The sequence below is a fragment of the Alexandromys fortis genome, unplaced genomic scaffold, assembly GCF_014885135.2.
Source record: "Alexandromys fortis isolate MF-2015 unplaced genomic scaffold, M_Fortis_MF-2015_v1.1 scaffold_52, whole genome shotgun sequence".
Lineage (NCBI taxonomy): Eukaryota > Metazoa > Chordata > Mammalia > Rodentia > Cricetidae > Alexandromys > Alexandromys fortis.
In genome coordinates this window covers 10,918,046-10,940,185 of record NW_026067929.1, presented here as the reverse complement: position 1 = coordinate 10,940,185, position 22,140 = coordinate 10,918,046, and the positions used below count along the sequence as shown (strand labels likewise).

The following is a 22,140-nucleotide window of genomic DNA, read 5'->3' as shown; positions in this document are numbered from 1 at the left end:
GAATAGCTGGCAGAATTGATTTCAGAGCCGAGTTTTATTTGTTCAAACGCTACGTTTTGCACTATGATTTTGTTGCATAGATAACGGAGTAGACATAGAATAGAAAAAGATGTGGGGGCTGGAGCGCTAGCTCACTAGTCAAGGTGCTTGCTGCTCTTGCAGGGCTTGAGAGTCCACTGCCCAGCACCCACCATGGGAGATTCACAACCATCTGTAATACCAGCTCCAGGAGGTCTGATTCTGGTGTCTCTGGGCACCCGTAGATATATGCACCTGCACACATACACATACATAAATAATAAAAGTCTTTTTAAAAGGATGTGGAAATCCATTTTAGTAACAGAAAATGCTAACGTGACATTTTATATTATGCTTTAAATTTAAATACATGATCTTATTTTTCTTGACTATGTTATATGTAATAATATACCACTTTCATGCTGAAAATAAATGCATTTGATGTTTTTGATTACAAGTTACATGGTCATTACAGAAGTTTAAAAGCACAGAGTCAGGCTAAAAAATAAAACGAGAAAAAGAATCCTAGTCCACAATGCAGCAATAATCCATCAACCTCTTTGATGTAGTTTTACATGCACATACTACAAACACAACTTTAAAAAAAGAAAATTAGAATCATCTTTTCATAGTTTGAAGGTCTTTTTGCTATTTAACCATCTGGTATAATGAGATATTCCCCACTGTCCTGAGACGTTGTTCATTGACTGTAGACACTCTGGAATTCTCTCATTTGGTCAGCTGGCTTTCCCTACAGTCATGGCCGCCATGCCACCAGGGTAATCTTCACACACCTCTCTTCGTCTGTACCTCTGGCAGTGCCTTCAGGATATATCCTTGGAAGTAAAAATTCTTGTTTGGAAGGAAATGATTTTAGGTCTTTGCTGTGTGTATTACTGAAGTGCTACACCCAGCCTCGATGGAAATTTATATTCCCTGTGGCAGTAGAGAAGAATGTGTACCTCCCAGCCCTCCTCTGACATTTAGTGCCCACCTCAAAAAGATTTGCTCACTTCTCACTGCTAGACATTGCTTATTTTTGATTTGTATTTTTTTGATTACTAGTGAGTTTTTGCCTTTTTATTTCCCTCACGCTTTTGGGGGATACTGCCTCCTAACAAATGTAAATGCTTGGCCCATATTCCTATCTAGAGAGCTCACCTTCTGAAAGAGAGATTTCTTACAGACTTCCATATTGCTGTTTTTATTAAGACTTTGCTGCTAATTTAACTGTTGGCGACGTCTGTCATGCAATAGTGGTAGCAGTGTTCTTCATTGTACAACTTCACAAGCTTTAAAACAAAAATGAAAAAAAACCCCATGGGGTGGCCAACTCTGTTCCCGTGAACATCCTTTGGAGCCTGGACCAGGGAGTGGCAGTTGGGGCTTCCCATGGGTAATGGTTCCCAGTGTACTAACTGGAAAAAGAATTTGTAATGCTGTGCTCTCAGCTGAGATTAGAACTTCATGCCCAAATGAATTCAAGGCCTTTGGTCTGACTCCGGCTCGCTTAGGGCCCAGCTGGAAAATGGACGGCAAGTGTTGCAAGGGAAATGTTAGGTCCTTCCCCCATAGCCTGCCAGAAGCCCATCTCATCGTACCTGTCTTTTGCTGTGAGGTCTCCAGGTGCTCCCACAAAACTTGTGTTTGGGCTTATTTTCGTGCCCACGCCCACCACTGCTGTCGAGAAGGAAAACCGCCTAATGCAGAGGGTGGAGAACTGGTCACCTGACGACCCTGTCACGGTGGTGCCCATACCAGGTGTGCTATAGATTGTGCACATTTGCACAACTTCTTTGGCATCAAGCTCTTAGGAGAATGTTTCTGTGTGAACAGATTCTCTCCAGTTAGGAAAAAAAAACACACACACACACTCTCGAGTTTCTCTTTCCCTTCTTCCACAGTCCTTGTCTAGCAAGCACTGGCAAAAGTCACAGTTTCGTTTGGTGAACGATGACAGCTTTCCAAAATCCTCTGCCAGAATCTCATCGAGATTTGTTTTTCTCCTCCTTCTTAATTTAGAAACAGTCTTCAAAAAAGAAGAAAGAGAGAAACCTGATAAATTGATGCGAGAGGAAAGCAACAGTGATTTAATTATCTTTTTATTTCTTTCATGACAAGGTTCATAGATGATCATCTACAATCAAATTAGATGAGGTAAATTGTTTTGGGGGGTGAGGGAGTAATAAAAAATGTATATACCCCAATACTAGGTTAATTTTTTATTTTAGTCAAGAAGAAATGTGTGATATAAATTCAAGACTTTATTAAAATCATTTTGGAGTTAAATGAACACAATAGCTTGGCGGTGAAGGAAGATTTTTTTAATAAGGCACAATAATGAGTTATGTGAATAAACAGAAAGAATGAAAAGTGTTAAAAGTGTTAACTGTGACATTTAAGTAGTTACATGATTTTAATTATTCTTTTGATAATAAGCAGCCTTGTGACGTTTATTCAAGGAACTGAAACCCGTGCCTACCATGGAATTTGCAGGAGAATGGGAGCTTTGTTTCCTGCCTTTGGCAATTTTAAGGAAACAAATGGGAATGGATTTAAGGCTTTATGAAATGTACCACCTACCACAAGGATTTCAAAAGTGCAAAGGTGAGGTTGCACTCAAGCACTGGAAGGAGAGATGGAAAAGGATTTTCTTTTCTTTTTTTTAAGTAGGCACAGGCACACTGTACTGATTCGTGAGACAGAGCGAGGAAGGCCAGGAGATCTAGAGAGGAGGCTGGAGTCCAGAGTGTCTTCTCCTTATTTGTTCTTGGCTGCTAGGGGTTTCCGGCTGATCTTTTTTGATTTGTCGTTATTCTTCTTTGGGGGTTCTGGGTTCGCCTGCATGTGTCTGCCGTAGAGGCTAAAGAGAGAAAGAGAGAGGGCAAAGTCATGAGCTTTGTTTACTAGTCTGTTTCTTTAGAAAAAACTTTAAATATTCAAGCACCAAGTATGTTTGACAAGCGAAAAATGTTTGTTTACTCTGCCTCATCCATTCTCGAAATTTATGATTTTACACATGCATGTACAGACATGTATGTATGTGCATACCCCCTGTGCTATGGTTTTCTATCATAGACAAGGTTCTTGGTATTTCACACTTCCTGGACAGGGTGCAGGAAGAGGAAGGGACTGTGAACACAGGTCATGTTTACAAAGCCTTTCTAGAGCAGTGTTCCAAAGACTTAAGAGTATTTATACCTACAAGGACAAAGGACTCATTGAACTTGAGAGACAGAATATCCATTTCAAGAGCAGTAAGTAGCAATGCTTGGACTGAAAGCCCAGGGGCCAGCTAATGTGACTAAGAGCAATGGTCTTAGAGATCAGATTGGCTGCTCATGGATGATGGATAGTGTGGGGATGGCCACCACACATCAATGCCACTTTAATAAGTACCACTGATTAAATGTTGACAAAGTGCCCTGCAATTACAGTGGATGGCATCTATTGCCGGAAGGGTTTAACTGAGCGGGAGATAGTAATTAATCCATAATTTATGAGTAATTCTGATTAAACAAAATTAAAGCCACCCTAAAATAAATAGAGCTCAGCCTTAACTCCCCTTGGTAATATAACTGTTTTTTCCAGAGAGTTCCATGCACCTCTCAGCCCTTGATATCTCTAGAGGAAAGGCCTGGCCTCAGTCACAGTTGCATCTGCTCTTTGTTAATGGGATGAGAGTCAACCAAGGGTCCCACCTCTCCGGGTAAGTAGGCACTGGTCCTCATGCCTACTCAGCACCATATCTATTCTTCTGAAGGTTTGTTTCTGGGTCTGTTTGTTTTCTGATTTACTTCCGGTGCACAGCTGAGGATGAGTCCAGGGTCACAGGGATGCTAGGTAAGTGCTTTATCCCTGAGCGACACCCCTAACCCCCTCTCCCAGTTTTGACACTAACACTCTATGACTACACACAGTGAGGAACACAAGGATGCACTTGACTGGCGTCAACACTCTGGCTGACAAGTTGAGGGGAGGACCCGGCATAAAGAGTTGTCTCCTTGGTAGGCAGCAAGCCAGGCGCTGGTGTTATAGTAGGTAACATTATGTTTGCTCTTCTGCAGACTCCCAAGTGCCAATTTAGAAGATGGTTGTTCCAACAGGGGTGCTGGAGAGGTCTGCCCTTACAGAGCTGAGAATTCAGAGTTCACAGCTCACAGGGGATGGAACCCAGAGCCAGGTGTGGGGACTGCTCTGCAGGTAAAAGGGCCAGTCATCCTCTTTTATCAAAGAGGCAGCCTATCTCTGTACAGGTTACAAGGGAGCCTGCGGATAGGCTTCAGCCCTGCAGCAATTAGGAGCTTGGAGAGCTTTGTACTGGCATAATGGTCAGAGTGGCCTGGACACCTGGGGTCCTATAACCCAGAAAGAACTAATGGCTTTTAATGGTGCACAAAGCAAGTCCAGGCCTTAGTTCTGCCACCCAATTCCCAGGCTGTCAATATCTCTGCCTATGTATTGCCTTCCCAGAATCTTGCCCAGAGACAATAAACAGAAAGCACACTGAGCCAAAGCAGGCCGGCCAGCCTACTCTTTACCTTCATTTGCACATTTGGAAAAATACTTTTCAACCATATAGCCTCTGTGATCTCTTCACCCAAGGCCACATACCCAATTCTCCTCTGGAGGACTCTCATCTCTGAGGTCCTTTCGCATGTCACAGAGGCAAGATCTGACTTTGTCCTGTGCATTCGCAAGGATGCCCCTGACCTCAGGATCATCTGTTACACTGATTTCTTATATTTTCCCTCTGTTTTACAACCTCTTATCCCCACAAAGGAAAAAGAAATACACATGCTCAAACTCAGACAACATCAGACGTGATGGATTAGAAAAGCCAAGAGGAACAAGACAGCTCATTCGTATGTGTTCTGGGGTGAATGTGAAATGCTCTCAAAGGCTGGGTTTGAACCCCTGATCTTTAGTCAATGGCACAATTCTTTCGTGGGGGTGGGCCCATGTCTACAGAACTATTGAAATATGGGGCCTAATTGGAAAATGTGGGCCACTGGGGGCGGTCTTTAGAATTATACTGGGTTTAGCTTCTGGTCCCACTTGGCTTCCTTATCATCGAAGGGTGATCCAAGCCATGCCACAAGCTTTCAACGCTATGCCTACATCATGATGGATTGGTATCCCCTGAAATGAAGAGACAAAATAAATCCTCCTCTTTAAATTGTGGCTGTCAGGTATTCTGTCATAGCGATGAGAAAGTAAAACTAATACAACAGGGAAACGCGAGCCTACCTCAGTATTAGCAAAGGCATACCAACAACCAGAGGTGATGGAGGGTCAAGAGAGCTCAAGTCTCATGAAGGACTTGACTGGCATGGCCTGCACGAAGTGAACCACACAGGCAAGCAGGACATTCCCTGGAGGGGCAGGGATCCAGAAAAGTCAGTTCTGAAGGAGACGCTAAAGCCATGTGGCACTCGGCAAGGCTCTCCTTCCCTTAGAGAAAGAGCAGGAATGTTCCAGTGTTTCAATTACTGCCTTTGACACTCAGCTCATGCTGTGTGTGCCTGGGCTTCCCGGGGCTTTGGAGAAACACACTACAAAGGGCTAAGCAGTCACTGCAGGCTTTGCAGTCTGAGTTTTGACCCTTAAATGGTATTGACGCTGAGCAAATCGGCAGCAGCTTTCACAGGCACCAGCCCTCTGCCATGCCTCAGTTTCCTCACATGTAAGTAAGGGACTTTCCTTACAGGGTAGCTCTAGGCTGGGGACCATGGCAAATCTACTGGAAGTGGGCAGAAAACACTTTTGAAAACGGGGCTTACGATATGGAGTTCTACTCAGAGTGGTTAAGTAGAGTTAATCACATGGTTATCTTATTTCATTAGGAGTTTCCTCTGAAAAATAACATGTTATTTTCTAGCAATGACAAAGCTTTAGACACTCTAGAAGAAAGGTTTTAATTCTCTTTGAAGGAAGCAACCGTGGCTGAGCTAAATGCATTGCCCCACTTCCTCAGTGAGTCACTGAAGGGTTGGATGGTGCCTCTGTCCCCTGTGCGATCCTTTAATTCCTCCAGCTATGTGGGCAGGTAAGAGTCAGCCTTATCCTGAGCAGCTGTCCCCACTGAGAGATGGGCTGTGGCAGGGCAGTAAGGACACATATCTCAGGGTCCAAATTTTTGGGTATCATTCTTGGCTGTACTACTTATTACCCAGGGGGACCTCCATTTTCTGTCTGTGTGTATGCCTGAAGGCCAGAAGAGGGCACCAGACCTCATTATAGATGGTTGTGAGCCACCATGTGGTTGCTGGGAATTGAACTCAGGACCTTTGGAAGAGCAGGCAATGCTCTTAACCACTGAGCCATCCCTCCAGCCCGGGACCTCCATTTTCTAGGTGTGACAGATAGATCACTAGTCTGCAAAGGTGACCATATTGTAATCCTTCCAATACACTCTAAGGTTTAGGACTTTGTAGAATCCGGCCTCCTCCACTTGTCCTGTTCCTTCCCACTTCTGCACCCAAGAAGACCCCAGCCATCCCTCAGCCCTGAACACTCTGTCACTTTCAAGCTGTGATGTAGTCCACAGCATCCAGGACTGCAGGCCCTGGGGAGAAGAGATCCAGCTGTGTACTCATTTCATCTGTACCACATTCAGTTCCCAATGCTCCACGGCCTTGGGGATACCACTAAGTCACCACAGTCTGATGTTCTCTTCTACAGGACGGAGATGAAATTTCTCTGCAGTCCTGGAGAGGGCTTCAGGAAAGATGGAGCTAGACACAGAGAAATGATGCTGTCCATGTTGGCACGCGATAGATGCTCTAAAGGCTATCACTACCTTTAACATCTCACAAAACTCATGACCCAGTCTACTAGTCCTCCTCCTCCTCCTACACACACACACACACACACTCACACACACCCATGCACACACGCGCGCACACATGCACTCTGCTGTATGATCTGGAACCTATATTGTGACCATATGTCCCTGGGCTCTGTTTCTTGAAAGGATTCCAACAGGCACTGGCACCTGGCCATGTTGAACTGACAGTGTTGACAGAGAGAATCTTGCTCAAGATTACCAATGAGCTTACAGTCACTAGTGGCCAAAGTGCTCAAGCGAGCTGGAAAATGGGGGAGAGGGAGATGTGTCTTTTGCAAAGAGTCCTAGACAATCCTGCTTCTGAAATCTAAGGTTTGTAGAAGATAAATGGGAGATGGTTAGTGAGTTCGAGCAAAACCCACCACGACGAGGGATACTCGAAAGTGACAGGAAAGGGTCCATTCCTCCCAGGAGCCTGAGCAGCATGCCTTCTCAATTTTAAAAGCACATTTGGCTAGTGGTTGCTCCCAGAACCTCCTTGCTCAGAAACACAAGGGCTCTCCACCTTCATCTGTGAAGACAAGAGTGAAAGGAGAAAGCCATGCCCCGAGCCACCAGCAGATGATGCCCTGGGAGGACCAAGGAACCATTAGGAAAAGATCCTGCAGACTGCTATTGTCATCAGGACCCTACCTGGAAAAGCGGCTCTACTGAAATGTGTTCTTAGAGCAGTGGCACACAGACCATACCAAGTCCATGAAACTGAAAACTACTACCCGTGAGTAGGTAATGGGGTATTGAATTCAGTTATTCAACAAAATGTTCCAGCCTAGCATATCAGAATAGATTTTGCAATCAGTGTTTCTATTAAGCATTATGAGATGCGCAGTTTCCCATTACGGATGTGTGAGTTCTGCTGAACGGGGACACTTCCAGTCTTAGACAAAGCCATATGTTTTCTTGCGGTCTTCTGCTGTGAACATCTCATTTCTGGAGAGCTGCCACGTGAGGACCACTGTGCACCAACCCACTCCTTCTTCCTGGAAGGTTTCTCTCTTGGCTACGAAGCACAGACCGGAAATCCTCTGAAGGCATCTTTGAAGACCTCTTCTGTCCCGTGTCTCTGTTTTTATTCCTTTGTATCCTCTTCCACAGAAAGATCATCTAATTTTACAGCTCCAATAAGACCAGCTGGAGAATCAGTTACAAAATGTAACAAAGCAGGTGAGCAGCTCTGAAGAAGCTCCTTGGAGGAATTCTAGCAACACCCTGGAAACTGGATGGAGAAGGCAGTTGAGCCTGATATGATCTCATTGAGGTATCTGGGAAAAAGCTGGGGCCGGAAAGATGGCTCTGGGGTTAAAAAATCCCTTTTTGGATAAACATGAACACAGAAGTTCAGGTATCTGGAAGCCAAGGAAAAGTGATCTAACTGTAATTCCAGGGGTTAAAAAGAGCAGGCTGCAGATCCCCAGAACAAGCTGGCTAAGTAGCCTGCCTGAAATACAGAGAGATGAATTCAATTGAGAGAACTCATCTCAGTAAATTAGGAGGATAACAGAGGAAAATACTCAGTGACAACCTTGTATCTCCATGGGCACACAAACATACATGTGCCCACTCACATGGACACCCATAATACACATATACTCATATAAAAGAAAAAATGCTAAGTCAGTCTGAGGCTTTTTGCTTTAGATGACCCATGTTATTACTGCCCAGAATGCTGGCCTGGTCCTTTCCACAAGACAGTTTTCAATCTTACTTTGAGGCTTCCCTGGCTTTCACTGGTCTCCGCTATTCTGCCTTCAGGAAGCACTATGGGGTTCACTAGTCTCTCACCATTATGTCCTGGCTAACACAGTGACTCCTGCCCTTGGCTCACTATTTTAAGGCATCGGCGGACACTGTGTTCATGGCACTGTGGCTTCCATGCACTCACTAGCCACTGTCACAGTCACCCAGTGGGGTAGGTCCCATTGTTATCTTTCTTATCCAAACAAGAAAACGGACACTTTCCAGCTTCAGGCTTGGGTCAACCCAGACAATTACTCCGAAGTTCAAACCTGACTAAATTATCTTGTCATATGCCCTTCCAGACTTTCCAGTCTTGTTTTCTTCATAAGAGGACCATGTTTTTTTTTTTTTCTTCTGGAGAGTGGGGGATGCAAACTTGCCTTCCTTTGTATTCTGTATACCCAAGGCACACTAGAAACACATTGTGTGCCGTGTAAATATTGTGTTTCGGAATGCCAGGTATATGCGAGGTGCAATATGTTGCTCTCAAGTCGTTTGCTGTGTCATATGCCTCCCTACTGTTGTTTTGGGTGTTTCCATGGCAAGTCCTTATACAGACCAAGAAAAGAACCAATTTTAAAAGCTAAGTAGATGGCCAGCAAAAATAATGAGAAGTAATTTTGCTTGTAATCTGTAATCTGATGGTAGGATGCTAAATTTAACATGGCTGCAAATAAATTTGTGGACAAAGTGTGAAGCCTGGATTATTAATAAGCATTTGCACTATCTTTATTTATCCCATCTAGCAGCTATGAGGGGCTGGTGACAGGATCTTAGCACATAAATTGCTGAGTCCTGAAGAAAAAACATATAACTATTCCATTCCTAAGATAAGTCTCATTAATTCAAAATGCTATGTTTTTTTTGTTTGAGATGCTTCCACACAGTCCTACCAGCAGCAATATGAGCCCTTCACATCTTTGCCATCATCTCTCCCAGTGTTCGCTGTGCTCAACACAGTGTAAAAGGAGTGTACAAACATACACGGGTAAGCAGCATCTATACAAACAGCCCAAAGGAATACGTAGCTGCTTGAACACAGATGTGAGGCTGTGCCAAAATACCATACATACTAGAAGGCAGAATTGAAAACACTCCACACATCCCAACCTCACTCTCTGCCCCACTGGAGGGACGAACAGTAGATTCGGGAAAGAGCAAAACCAACAATACCATAGCTAGAAGATGCTCATTAAACTTCATCATCCTGTCTACTCTAATGATGCTTTCACTTAATAAAAATTCCCCGAGCAGTGGAAAGGATATTAGACAAACTCTTTGGCTATGTATCAGAGGTCCAAGCTGTCACCAGCAAGCATGCAGTTCAGGAGGTATGCTCCCCGGGGAAGGGGGGAAGGAGCAGAAACGGCTTTCACGGAATACATGCAGAGGAAAATCAATAGCTGCAACTTGCTCCGCTGCTTAAGCATTTAAGAAAATAGGTAATCCTTTTAAATTAAACTGCAAAGTGCTAAATGTTGCAATTTCCAAACTGAACTCAGAGGTGAAAGGAAAGACACCAAGGACACTGAGAAGTTCCCCAAACTGGCTTCTTCGATAAACACTATACCTGGAGGGACTTCCCCCTCCATTCCCCTGAGGTTATTTTACTTATTTCAAAAATTATTCCTTAAATTCACTACTATGAAAACCCAAACCCCAATAACTTGAGTCTGGCCTTAAAAGTTAAATAGTAATTTTCCAAAGAGATTTTGGAACCTGGATAACTTAGGTGCTAATAAAATAAAATACCACAAGCTATTGTGACATTTTGTTCCTATTTTATAAATCACCTTAAACTTCACATTCTGCCAATACAAAATTACCAAGTATATGAAGAGCTTATGATAGCTGGACCAATGCTGATGCACCACCCTAAAACCCGAATATATGGGAAATAAGATTGTTCTTTGTGTGTTAAATGATAAATCAATACAAAGTGAATTGAAGTAGGGACATGACAAGTCATCAAAATAGCACCAGCATAGTCCCTAAGCCAGTGAGCTTGACCACAACAGACACCCACAGAGATGGAAAGAGACCCTGTTCTTAGAAACAATGGTCAACAATGAAAAAAGTGGGTTCAATATAGGCAGTGGGGGACTTCTGCACCTCCAGAGAAAGGCAGCAGGGGACAGCAACTGCAGTGTGTACATGTTCAAGAGTGCCACATCCACAGTAAAGCGGAGGGATCAATCACAGTGGCTTCTCTTGCTCTGCACACATGGGCCATGCCTACATGGTCCAGCCCAAGGTCAGCTCCCTACACTCTGCCATTACTTGTCTTAGTCAGCATTACTACCGCTGTGATGAAACATCATCACCAAAAACAACTTGGGAAGGAAAGGGTTTATTTTGCTCACAGTCCCAGATAACACTCCATCATCAAAAGCAGCAAGGGAAGGCTTTTTGTAGGACAGGAACCTGGAGGCAGAAGCTGATACAGAGGCCATGGAGGGGTACTTCTTACTAACTTGCTCCTCATGGCTTGCTCAGTCTGCTTTTGTATAAAACCCAGGACCACCAGATGACACCACCCACAATGGTGTCTTAAGATCACCCATAAGTGATCTTAATAAGAGAAACTAGCATAGACAAAGCAGAACGGAAACACAGGGAGGTGTTGGGCCCAATGATGCTAATTGAGCCCATTGACCATGATGTGCCTGAAAGCCACTAGCTGCTCTTATTATATAAGATCTTCCTCTTGGACTTTGTGTTCCTTGCCATTAAAGGGCAGCTGAGTGCTGACACTCTTACTCCGTGCTACTTCAAGTGTGATCTCCCCAGCCAGGTCTTCTTGATCAGCATTTTAACTGATGACATAAGCCCCCTCTTACTGCGTATCACAATAGTGTTATGATGCTCATATGATTACTATTGCCTTTTGCCCCACCAAACAGAAGAATAATTCTTAGAGGGTAGGAACCTGACTGACTGTCTTCCTTAGTGCCCTCTTTACCTGGCTGTGATGATCAATCCTCATTGTCTACTTGACTGACTTAGATTCACTAGGAGACAGCTCTTAGTATGTTTGTGGAGCTGTTTCCAGAGAGCTTTAACAGAGTGGGAAAGACTCATGTTAATGTGGGAAGCACTGTCTCATGGACTGGGGTCTTGGACTGCACAAAAAGGGAACAAAGACAAAGGCAGGACAGGGTCAGCATTCCCTAACCCTTTGCTTCCTGATCCACAGAGATGTGAACAAACAGTCTTGTGCTTCTGCCTACAGTCTTGGTCCACTCCCACTGACAAGCCTTCTCCACAATGATAGAATGTTTCCTTAAACCGTGAGCCAAATCCTTCCTCCTGTAAGTGACTCTAGTCAGGTATTTGGTCAATGGTAAGAAAACTAATGGATACCTGGTAGTGTATTACAGGTATACTATAAATGTCTGCTGACTGAATGAAATCGAGTATAGCATTACTAGGATTATCAAAAGCATCCAAGTGTTGGAATGACTCTCCAGATGGATCATGAATGCCTCTGGAATAAGATTATGTCTAAATCACTTTTATTTTTTTGTTCCTGTGCCTAGTACCCAATAGTCACCAAAAATATGGATTGGCTAAAGGACAGAACGATGGTAGAGGATCTGTGTGTGTGTGTGTGTGTGTGTGTGTGTGTGTGTGTGTGTGTGAGATGGAGAACTATTTGTACCACGGTGTTCAGGAAGCAGAAGGTCTGGCAGGAACCAGAGGCTGGGTGTAACCTTAATACGTGTACACCTAGTGACCCATTTTCTACAGCTAGGATCTGACTCCTAAAGGTTTTTCAGTCTCCTAGTTGTGCCCTCACATAGGGGAACAAGTGGCCACGACTGCGGGGGACACTTCAGCATCAACCTGTAACATGTACTTTATGGAACTTGAACAGTGCTTCAATTATACTTAGCCAAGGCACAGTAAATGAAACTTCACAGGGTTGACATCTCAAAGATGCTAGGTTATAACATGGCATGATGCCTAACATTGAAAACATTGCAGTATTAGTTTTTTCTTTAGCAATCAAGGAATTTTGGTGAGACAAATCACTTCTACTTAGAAACTGCAAAAATTAAACCAAGAGCAAAACCAAACAACAAAACAGCTTTAGTATTCAAAACCAGAATGTCTTTAGCTACAGACTATCTATGGTGGTTTATACACAAGGCTGTCGGCCACCCAGGCGACTTCAAGCAAGAGTAAGAAGAGGCAGTGGGTACCTTCTGCCCTGTCCCTATCATAGTGTTTCTGGGATGTGGTCACTGGCATCTCTGATACACAGCGAATCAAGCTTTGCTTCTCCATCAGGTCCCCACTTTTGAACACCTGGTGGTGATATAAAGATCAGCAGCAGGGCAAGCTCTTGTGACAAGGGGTTCCATCAGGAGTAGGGAGAGACAGGGGTACTGAATTCAAGCCACCAATTATGAGAGGGATAATGAAGATACTACAGCTTCAAAAAACACATCTTTGGAGTTCACCTTTCTTTTAGTCTTGATTTGCATATTTTGAGTTTAAGAAAAGAAACACCCTCAAAAGGAAGTTTATAAGATATTTCCTTGATCTACTCAGATTATCATGTATTTTTATATTTTTGTTTTTATATCATATATTTAAGAGTCTCTGAGAAACATACAGTCTACAGAAGAAAAATGGCTAAAACCCAAGATGGTTACAGGCTAGGCTGGCTGTGACCCAAGATCTGCTGGAGGATCCCAGGCACCAGCAAGGAACCTGTGAGGAGACCCAGGGAAAGACCGCGAGTAGGGGCTGACTCTCAGGACTTAGTTTTTGTGTCTGATGCCCCCAACAGGCAAAAACTGTGGCTGTGGGTGGGCAGGGAAGAGCTGAAACCTGTCACAACAGCCCGCTGCATCCAAGAATCTCAAGCGCTTCGTCTAAGAATCTCGCCCACCAAACACCCCTGGAAGGTGTTAGAACATTCGATGTGCAGATGGTGAGTGTGAGGTGGAGTAGAAGTGTGCAGTGGAGATGCCAGAGGCACAGGGGGTGTGGCAGCTCCTCCCTGTTCCACGGTGGCATGGGACAGAAGACCTCGAAGGGAACACACACAGAGAAGGAGCATGCAGACACAATAATTGGCATGTGGGAAGAGCCTACTCCAGCTGTGAGGGTCTATAAAACACAAGGCAGCTCCTGTGGAACAAGGCGAGGCATCATAGTCAAGTTTTATGAGGAAAAAAGTCCTCAGATGATTCTAGACACCAACATTAAGTCCTCCATGTACATCAAAGCTCATGATTTTTTTTTAAAATTTCTATTTCTTGGTGAAGTATTTTCTCCATGTACCTCAAAACTAAAAACAACAACAACACACACACACACAAAAGAAACCCAATACTCTGAAAATTGAAAAAAGGGTAGATGACCCATGTAGGTTTTCTCCCTCATTTCTGTGACAACAGATGGTGTGTGCCCTAAAAGTATATATGTTGCTTCTCTGTCTGTCTGATCCTGACAAGGAGTGCTCTCTTAAGAGGTCACTTTTGACTGTGTGTGTGTGTGTGTGTGTGTGTACGATATGCAGAGGTGTGTACAGGCATGCTCCTGAATGTGATGTGTACACAGAAAGGCTAGAGAATAATCTTGAATATTGTTATTCAGGAGTGTAACCCTGACCTTGTTCTTTGAGATAGGGTTTCTCACTGGGATTCAGGGATTGTCAACTAGGCTAGGTTGGCTTGCCAGTGAGTCTTGGGAATCTTCCTATCTCCACCTGCCCAGCACTGGGATTACAGGTGCTTGCCATCCTGGTTGGCTTTTCTCTGGATTCTGAGGATTGAACTCAGGTCCTCACGCTTGTGCAGCAAGAACTTTGACAACTGACCCTATACCCTCAGCCCCAACATGCTGCATTCAACTTCCTTGTGGATTCAGGTTCAAAGCAGAAAAGCCCAGATACACTTAGTGCACAGTATGCTTTGAGAGAGAGGAGACCATGGGAATACCACATCTTCCATGGTCGGCATTTGTATGGAAGCTAACTTACAGCAAACTCACCTAAGTAATTCTGCAAGTCATCTGTAATTCTTCATGGCTGGGTAACTTTGGACACGTTACTCAGCCTCTCTGAGAGGTCTTTCTCATCTGTAAACTAGTATTGAGATTAACGGTACATACATCATGGTGTTGTCATGAGGATGAAATAACAAAGTACTGAGTTATCTGGCAGACACCAAATAGGTACTAAAACATCCAGGCTGCCACACACGGTGCTAGAACTGGGCTTGTCCATTCTAAACTTGAGGGAAACCACAGAATTGCAAAATGCCTTATGCTCGTCTGCACAAAGTTTTACACAAAACACAGTTTCTTTCCAGAGAGATATTTTAAAAGATGCTGTATTATGCATTCCTGAGGAAAATAGGAACTGGTGGAGAATACACAGAAGGTCCTTAGAAATAAAAACACCCGACAAGTTCAGTCACTCTTTGAGGCAGTCTTCACTGGGTATGAGACAAAACCACCCCAGTCAATGCTAAAAGCAGGGAGTGCGCCATGCAGAGGGCTCTGTCCAGGGTTCTGAATGGGCGGCACTCCAACACTAACTTAAAACAGGAGGCGGGGATCGGGTACATCTTCAGTCCTCATCTTGCTCCAGCCCTCCCATTCACAGGCTAAGCTGTTCTAGAATCTATTCAGATGGGACCCACATTATGTAAGAGTCAATAATCTTTATGGTAACTCTGCAGTGAAAGTGTCATTTGTTGTAATGAACACTGATCATAAGTTAAGCCCCTAGCTACTCTCTGTGTTATTTTTCATTATACTGTTCCTTGCTCTGTTATATTTCAGGAGTACTGAGGGAATTTACCCAACTATGTGTGCTAGTCAGCTCTTCGTTACTCAGATTGCATTCTGCTAAGATGCTCCGCAGCAATTTGCAAACACACCGATTCCTAAGGAAATGCATCAGACACTGGTTATGTGTTCTCCTCTGCTGATGCCAGCAGGCAGCCTTCCCTCTTCTCTTTTCTCCTGGCTATCTGTCCCCTTCATTTGCCATTTTTCCTTTCTGTTTAGCTCCCACCCCATTCACAGTACAGTTCTCCAGGCCCAAATCTGAGAGTATTAACAATGTGATACTGGGCATTTTTTTCCAGCAGTAATAACTCTTTGTTCAATTCAGCACCAAGAATAATGTTTCCCAAAGCATCATTGCCTCTCCTATAGCTCACACTTGCGAACACTGCTCTGTGCTTACATTACAGGCCTCCCCCTCTGGCTGCTTCGAAGGACTCCAAAAGGCACATAAGCGAAGAAAAGCTGGCGTGCTTCCATTTCTTCTTCTTCTTTTTAAACAAGTAAATATGAAAAATTCATTTGGCTTGCTGTATATTAGGCATGGGAGTAGAGTTTCCACATGCCTCTATGCCTTGTGCTCTTGGAGTTGCTTGTAGGTAGACCGTGATTTCCCCAGGAGACCACACTGCTGCCATGACTTGGAGATCACTGGCCAGCACAAAGGCATGGAGCCCTCATGGATTCACACCAAGCCATCAGCTCCCTGGCTATAAACACCAGCAGACTCTGTTGTTCTGGCTGCATATGGCGCTGCAGCCCATTACTACCAGACACCAAGGAAGGTTAGTTTCTGCTGCACTGCTAGCTTAGAACAGGATGCTAAAGAAGAAACTAAAATGTTAAGAATGAGAAAACAGCACATAGAGGCATCAAAGATGCTGGCACTCCATTGCTGGCAACTTTTTAGGGAAGACTGAGCTAGGAACGCTTCTTCTTAGGGAATCTTACTCAATGAACTGAAATACACACAGGCAAGCAAGAAAGCCACATTCTCCTCACTATGTTTTCTTCCTGAGACATGTGACCGAGGAGCTGAGAAGAAACCTTGATTACCATACCTGCATCTCTTTAATAATAGCCTGGCTAGCCCTGCCCTCCCCGGACAGATGCATCCTACCAGCACGCAAACTTCCCCCAAGAGGAGTGGAAGAGTGTGTCTGTGCTAGGCCCCTTTCACTAGCGGCCACTCACGGTCATTGAATAGATTCTAGTCTAGGTCGACGATGATGCCACGGGGGTAGTGCAATTCTTCAAACTCTAAAAGTCAGAGAAGTGGCCGGCAAGGTGACTTAGGCCCTGACAACCTAACTCTGACCCCAGACCCACATGGTGGAAGAAAAGAACAGATTTCCACCAGCTGCCCCGATCCACTCGTTAGATTAAGTGTAACTTTCAAAAAGAGAGACCGCAGGTTCACTCATTTCAAGGCTTCTTCTCTGAATGAAGCTTTATTTGTGGTTCCACTCATGCAGGTCAGAGCCATGACATCAGGTCTGCACGGTCGGGTGTCTAAAGTTGTAAGGTCCAGAAGTTCATAGGGAAATAGCTCAGTTGTAGAAAAGACAGCTTCAGAAGTTTAGATTTAAAAGGCTAAAAGCAGGGGCAAGAGGCAGTTCATACACATAAGTGTAACCCAAATAAAAGCCAAAACTCAGTGAGAATAGAGACAGGGAAGCCAAAACTTCAACAGCAGAGGTTGAGGAAGGAAACGGGATGCTCAGCTGCTCAGGATGAATCTAGTCTTTAAAGATAAGCCTCCATAAGTGAGTCTGTCTGAGGCTCAAAGCTAAAGGACCCTCATTGAGAGCACTTTCAGCTACTTTACAAGGGACGGTAGGAGTAGGAGTACACAAGTCTGTGAAGGTACACGGAGAGCTGCAGGTCTCTAGACTCAGAACACCGCGGGAGATGACCCAGGCACACTAGTGGGTGGCTTAAGAGATCTGAAAAGTTACAGACACAATTCAACACACTGGGCAGCCAGGTATAAAACTGCTAGATAACTGCACATTAGAGTACATATCCAGCTTGAGAAAAGCCTTGTGATCATAAACCCTCTATATAAGAAGGCGGGGTAAGTAAGAAAAAAAAAGGAATTATAACTTCATCTTGATACAGTCCCTCTTCAGTTATTAGGGATTCCAAAAACTAGAATTCACTGTATCTTGATACACCAGTGTCAAAAGAGACTTGGGACTCAGTGGTGTGGAGAGAAGTTTTGAGGTACCTTGTATTTGCTCTAGGTACCATTTTATTAACAAGCTGAGTGATCATGGAAGGTGTGTCCAGTACCCTGAATCCCCTCTTAACCAGCACCCCTGATGAGGTGTGGGAAGCTGCAGCAGGGTGCATGTGTTGTGCATGTCTATACGCCTATGTGTGGGCAGTGTCACGAGTACTGGTGGAGAGACAGAAGATCTGAACTCACATCCCGATGCTGCTCCATTATGTCCATTCTCGGCCCCACTAGCTTACTGCTTCCATCCACCTCTGTGGACAGTCTACTGCTCTTTTCCCATTGGGAATCCCATCCCTCCCTCCTTAGAGCGCAACTCTCTTAACTTTGACAATTTCTGCCCACGATTTTCAATCTCTCTCCCGAATTCCACTTTGCAGACTGATGGGTGGTCCTCAACTCTGGAGAAAAAGACACCTTCCCATTGCTTATGCCAGGATTTATTAATATAACTAACTTTGGGGAAGAGCCCCAGAGTCCCACTAGATGCCCACACAGATGAAAACAATGTCATGACTACTTAGGAAAGACACCTAGCTCCCCTGCCCTTTCCACTTTTCATTTCCCTTACCTCACTTACAGTGCTCAGGGCATACTCTGCCCGAAATACCAGCTCTCTCTGCACACTCCACAGTTAGGTGGAGGCTCTGAAGGCAAGGACGACACCTTATAAATCCCTGTCTGCTCAGCCTGGTCCGGTACACATGAAGTATACTTAACAGATAATTGTTCCAAAAGTTGATTGATTAAAGGAGCCTCAGACTCAACTCCCTTCGCAGGTTCATGGGAAGAAATATACCATGAAACTCAAGGATACAGCTGGCGCCCTAATTAATATTTGTCACTTGGCGGTTCTTAATTAAGAACTCTAAAGTAAAGACCCACCTTTCTCCCATGCCAAACGGGTATCACCTTCATCAGCATCCGAGTGATGAAACTGCAACTTCATTATTTTTTGCTTTTTTTCTCTGCCCTGCCAGATGGGAACATTAGCTACATAGTATTTATTAGTATAACAAACAGAGACAAGCGCAGAGGCTTGCGGGAATTCGAGCAGTAGACCCTTGCAGTCTTTCGGTGCCAGCTTTGAACAGAAGGGGAAAAAAACCTTCTTTTGTCCGACTTCTAGGGGGGAGGGAATATATCTGATGTAGGAAGTAGACTCTGTTACCAACACAGATTGCTTCCTGTCCCCTGTTATCAGTTGCCTCATTGAGTCCTTTCTTATTTTAAAAAGGACCTGGGCATCATTAGGCACCCAGCACCAATGTCCTGCTATGAGAGTGCCCTCTCCTATTCTCAAAACAAAAACGAACAAGTTCAGGACAGCAAGATGGCTAAGTAAAGGCGCCAGTCTCTAAGCCGAATGATGTGAGTTTGATCCCCCACAAAGTGGAAAGAGAGAACTGACTCTCACAAGTGTCTCTGGACTTCCACACCTGGGCTGTGCACACACATGCCCACTTACACACCACATGTGCACTCAAAATAAATAGATTAAAATGTAATAAAAATGTCCTTGATTGTGCAGTACCCCTTTGCTCATTTAGGTAGTGTTGGAGACAGCAGAGAGAAGAAGAGGTGGGTAGATGGTATTAGCAGGGTAGATACACTCCCTCCTTATGAGGGTTCATCCCAGCTCTCGGGATCAGGGGAGAACTCTGGCCCCATCAATGTTCACGAGGGAGACTGGTCTGTAATTCTCTTTCTTTGTCTCATCTTTGTGTGCTTTGGGTATCAGGGTAACTGTAGCCTCATAAAAAGAATTTGGCAGATGTAAAACCGATTTGTCTCATTTTTGAGAATAGGCAGGAACAACATTTATCTACTGAATGCATCCAGTGATACATTCTGTTTCTTTGTGTTCTCCATCATGGTATACTGGGGAAATTAAACCTTTTCAACTATGTGGAGTCGGGGCGTATTATCTACATAAACTGTATCGGGGTGAGAGAGGCAAGGCTGAATGAAGTCTTTGTGACAGAAGGGAACCTAAAACATTGAAAGCAGCGGGATGCTAGGAAGGCTCACGGAGAGGAAGCCACAGCACTGAGCCCAGAGCAGCACACAGCAACTGCTCCAGAAACACAGCCACTGTTAATATCGCTAATATTATTGGTAACCATCCTTTCTGCCTCATGTTGCTTGACAAACTGCTGGCAGAAAAATAAAATTTACTTTCTGCCTCTCTGGATTTTCCATCCAAAAGTAAGGGAAGCAGTGACGAAGGGCGTCTTGTCTAAATTTGAAGGAGATGGATCACGCATGGAAAACCGCCCAGGAGGGAGGAAGGTTATTCCCAGTAGCCCAGGCAGATAGAGGATACTTCATTATCCTGTCCATTACAAACCACTCCAGACACACAGTTATCGACGACAATCTGCCAATTGATTAAACATCTCAATATATGAATCCAATTTTACATTAATTAGCGGTTTGGAGAACGTGATCTTAGGGAAGACAGTTTTGAAAATGTTTACATCTGCCTTTGCTTTAACCTTCTGTGGACTATCACACACAATTTACCTTCTTCTAAATAAGCTACATTTCTGGTTCATTTGTTTGCTAGAGTAAGACGGGTGCAAGAAGTTTTGCGTTTGTTTTTTATTCCGTGCAACATGAAATGTGGATTTAATAAATAGCTCCAGAAGGCAGGTAGAAAAGGCATTTCCTGACACTGACGCACATTTGCTCTCAAGAACAAACAACAAAAATTAATTGTAGAACACCGTGCGCTTATGACTTCCCTCTCCGCGTGTGAAGTTACAGGGGGCAAAGAGGCCGCTGGCTCATGTTCCACATGAGAAGCTTGACAAAATTGGTTTCAAAATGTAAGTTTTGCTCTTCCCTCTTTTTATTAATTCCTGCATTTTATTAATTAAGCCTTATTGTTTGACCTTTCAAAAAATGTCTAGCAAATTCTCCAAAGGGGATTTTTTTTTCTTTAAAGAGAGATAAATTTATAAAAGCCCCCCCCCCCAGTTTCTCTTTTATTTGGGTGGCACACAGGGCCTTCTATTTGTTCCTTAAGTGTTTCCCTGTTGGCTAGAACACAACTGACACCATGAGGTGATGCACTGGGTACAAGCCGCTGTCCAGGAGAATGGCCAACTGGTAAGGGGCTAGAGCTATGGCTCAGTGGACAAGGCACTTGTGCAAGCAGGACGACCAGATTATAGATCTCCGGAGCCCACAGAAACTAAAAACAAAAACTAGGCAGGTGTGGCAACCAACCCATGAGCCTCAAAGCAACTTGACTAGCTAGCCTAACCAAACCAGAGAGCAACAGATTCAGCATCAGACCCTACCTCAGAAAATAGAGAGCAATTAAGGGAAACACCTGATGTCAACCTCTGGCTTCCACAGAGACACATGTGCACCTGCAAACATACCTGTGAATACACACACACACACACACACACAAAGGTATATCCAAACAAACCCACAAGAACACAAGAACCCATGCCTAGGAGCCCAACAGACATGCAGAATTTGCCAAACTTTAGCATATTCCGAGACTTTCAAGAGACGCATATGGACATGAAGGCTAAGGGTCTTGGGGGAATCTCCTGCATGCCAGACACAATACCAGGCACTCTGTGCTGCACAGGAGACCAGCGTCCTTGGCTCTACTTTCTTTATCCTTTCAACAGAGCCACGGTGCCCATCTGGACCTACATGCAGGCTGCTCCCGCAGAACATCCCTGCAGAGAAGCAGGACACACCAAAACAGGCTGGGACTCGGCAAGTCCATGAGGATTTCCTCTCCTGTTCAGGAGAGGGACAACTGAGGGCACTGGATTGCCACATGATAGGATTTCGAGCAATGGAAGATAAGTTTCATAATATGCAAAGAGAAGTAGATTTAATAAGTATAATCCCCCGAATACCTGCTAGTCTTGAACTATTCTTACCTTGGAAACAAGAAAAAGTGTTGGGAAAGTTAACTCTAGTCTAACTGGAAAAAGTTTCAGGGACCCTGAATGGCTCATTGGAGCATGGCTGCTTCCTTGTGCACAGCCGGTTCTGCCATGATGCCATCAAGTTCATTTACCTATTGGTGTCTCTGTGTAAAAATTCCCCAGGAATAGTGTTTGTTGAGAATGGTCCATAAGTCTCTCACAAAACTGGTGAGTTGCTGCCTTGCTGTACCTCAAGCAAAACCTAAAGGAAGGTTTATGTTTTTGCCAGACAGACTTAACCTACAGATAATGACTGGGTTGTAACGGACAAATTGGGTTATTTTTGTATTAGCCAGGTACTTAAGAAGTAACTCCACCTGACAATGTTGAGAGAAAGAACACATTAGTGATGGAACCCATCAAAAAAGATTTTATGAGTGTTTTTGTTTACTTGTTACTTAAAGACTGTTCTAGAATATGGGCATGGAATCTTGCCTGTCTCCCAAGTGCTGCCCAAGAAATCCAGACCATTCCCATGGGAAGTGATTAGGAAGATTTTGGGTTCCTCCCTTTAACCTTCTACTTTC

General features: G+C 44.2%; 1 protein-coding gene across 2 annotated transcripts in view; it reads right to left on the bottom strand.

The window, feature by feature from the left end:
* Positions 1–2,103: 2,103 nt before the first annotated feature.
* Positions 2,104–22,140, bottom strand: part of Rsu1 (Ras suppressor protein 1) — a 171,380-nt gene continuing 151,343 nt past the window's right edge. For both annotated transcript variants that reach the window (XM_050144795.1, XM_050144794.1), the window contains one exon: positions 2,104–2,881. In XM_050144795.1, coding sequence (XP_050000752.1) covers positions 2,779–2,881 — 103 coding nt within the window. In that variant the 3' untranslated portion in view covers positions 2,104–2,778. The remainder of the gene's footprint in view (positions 2,882–22,140) is intronic.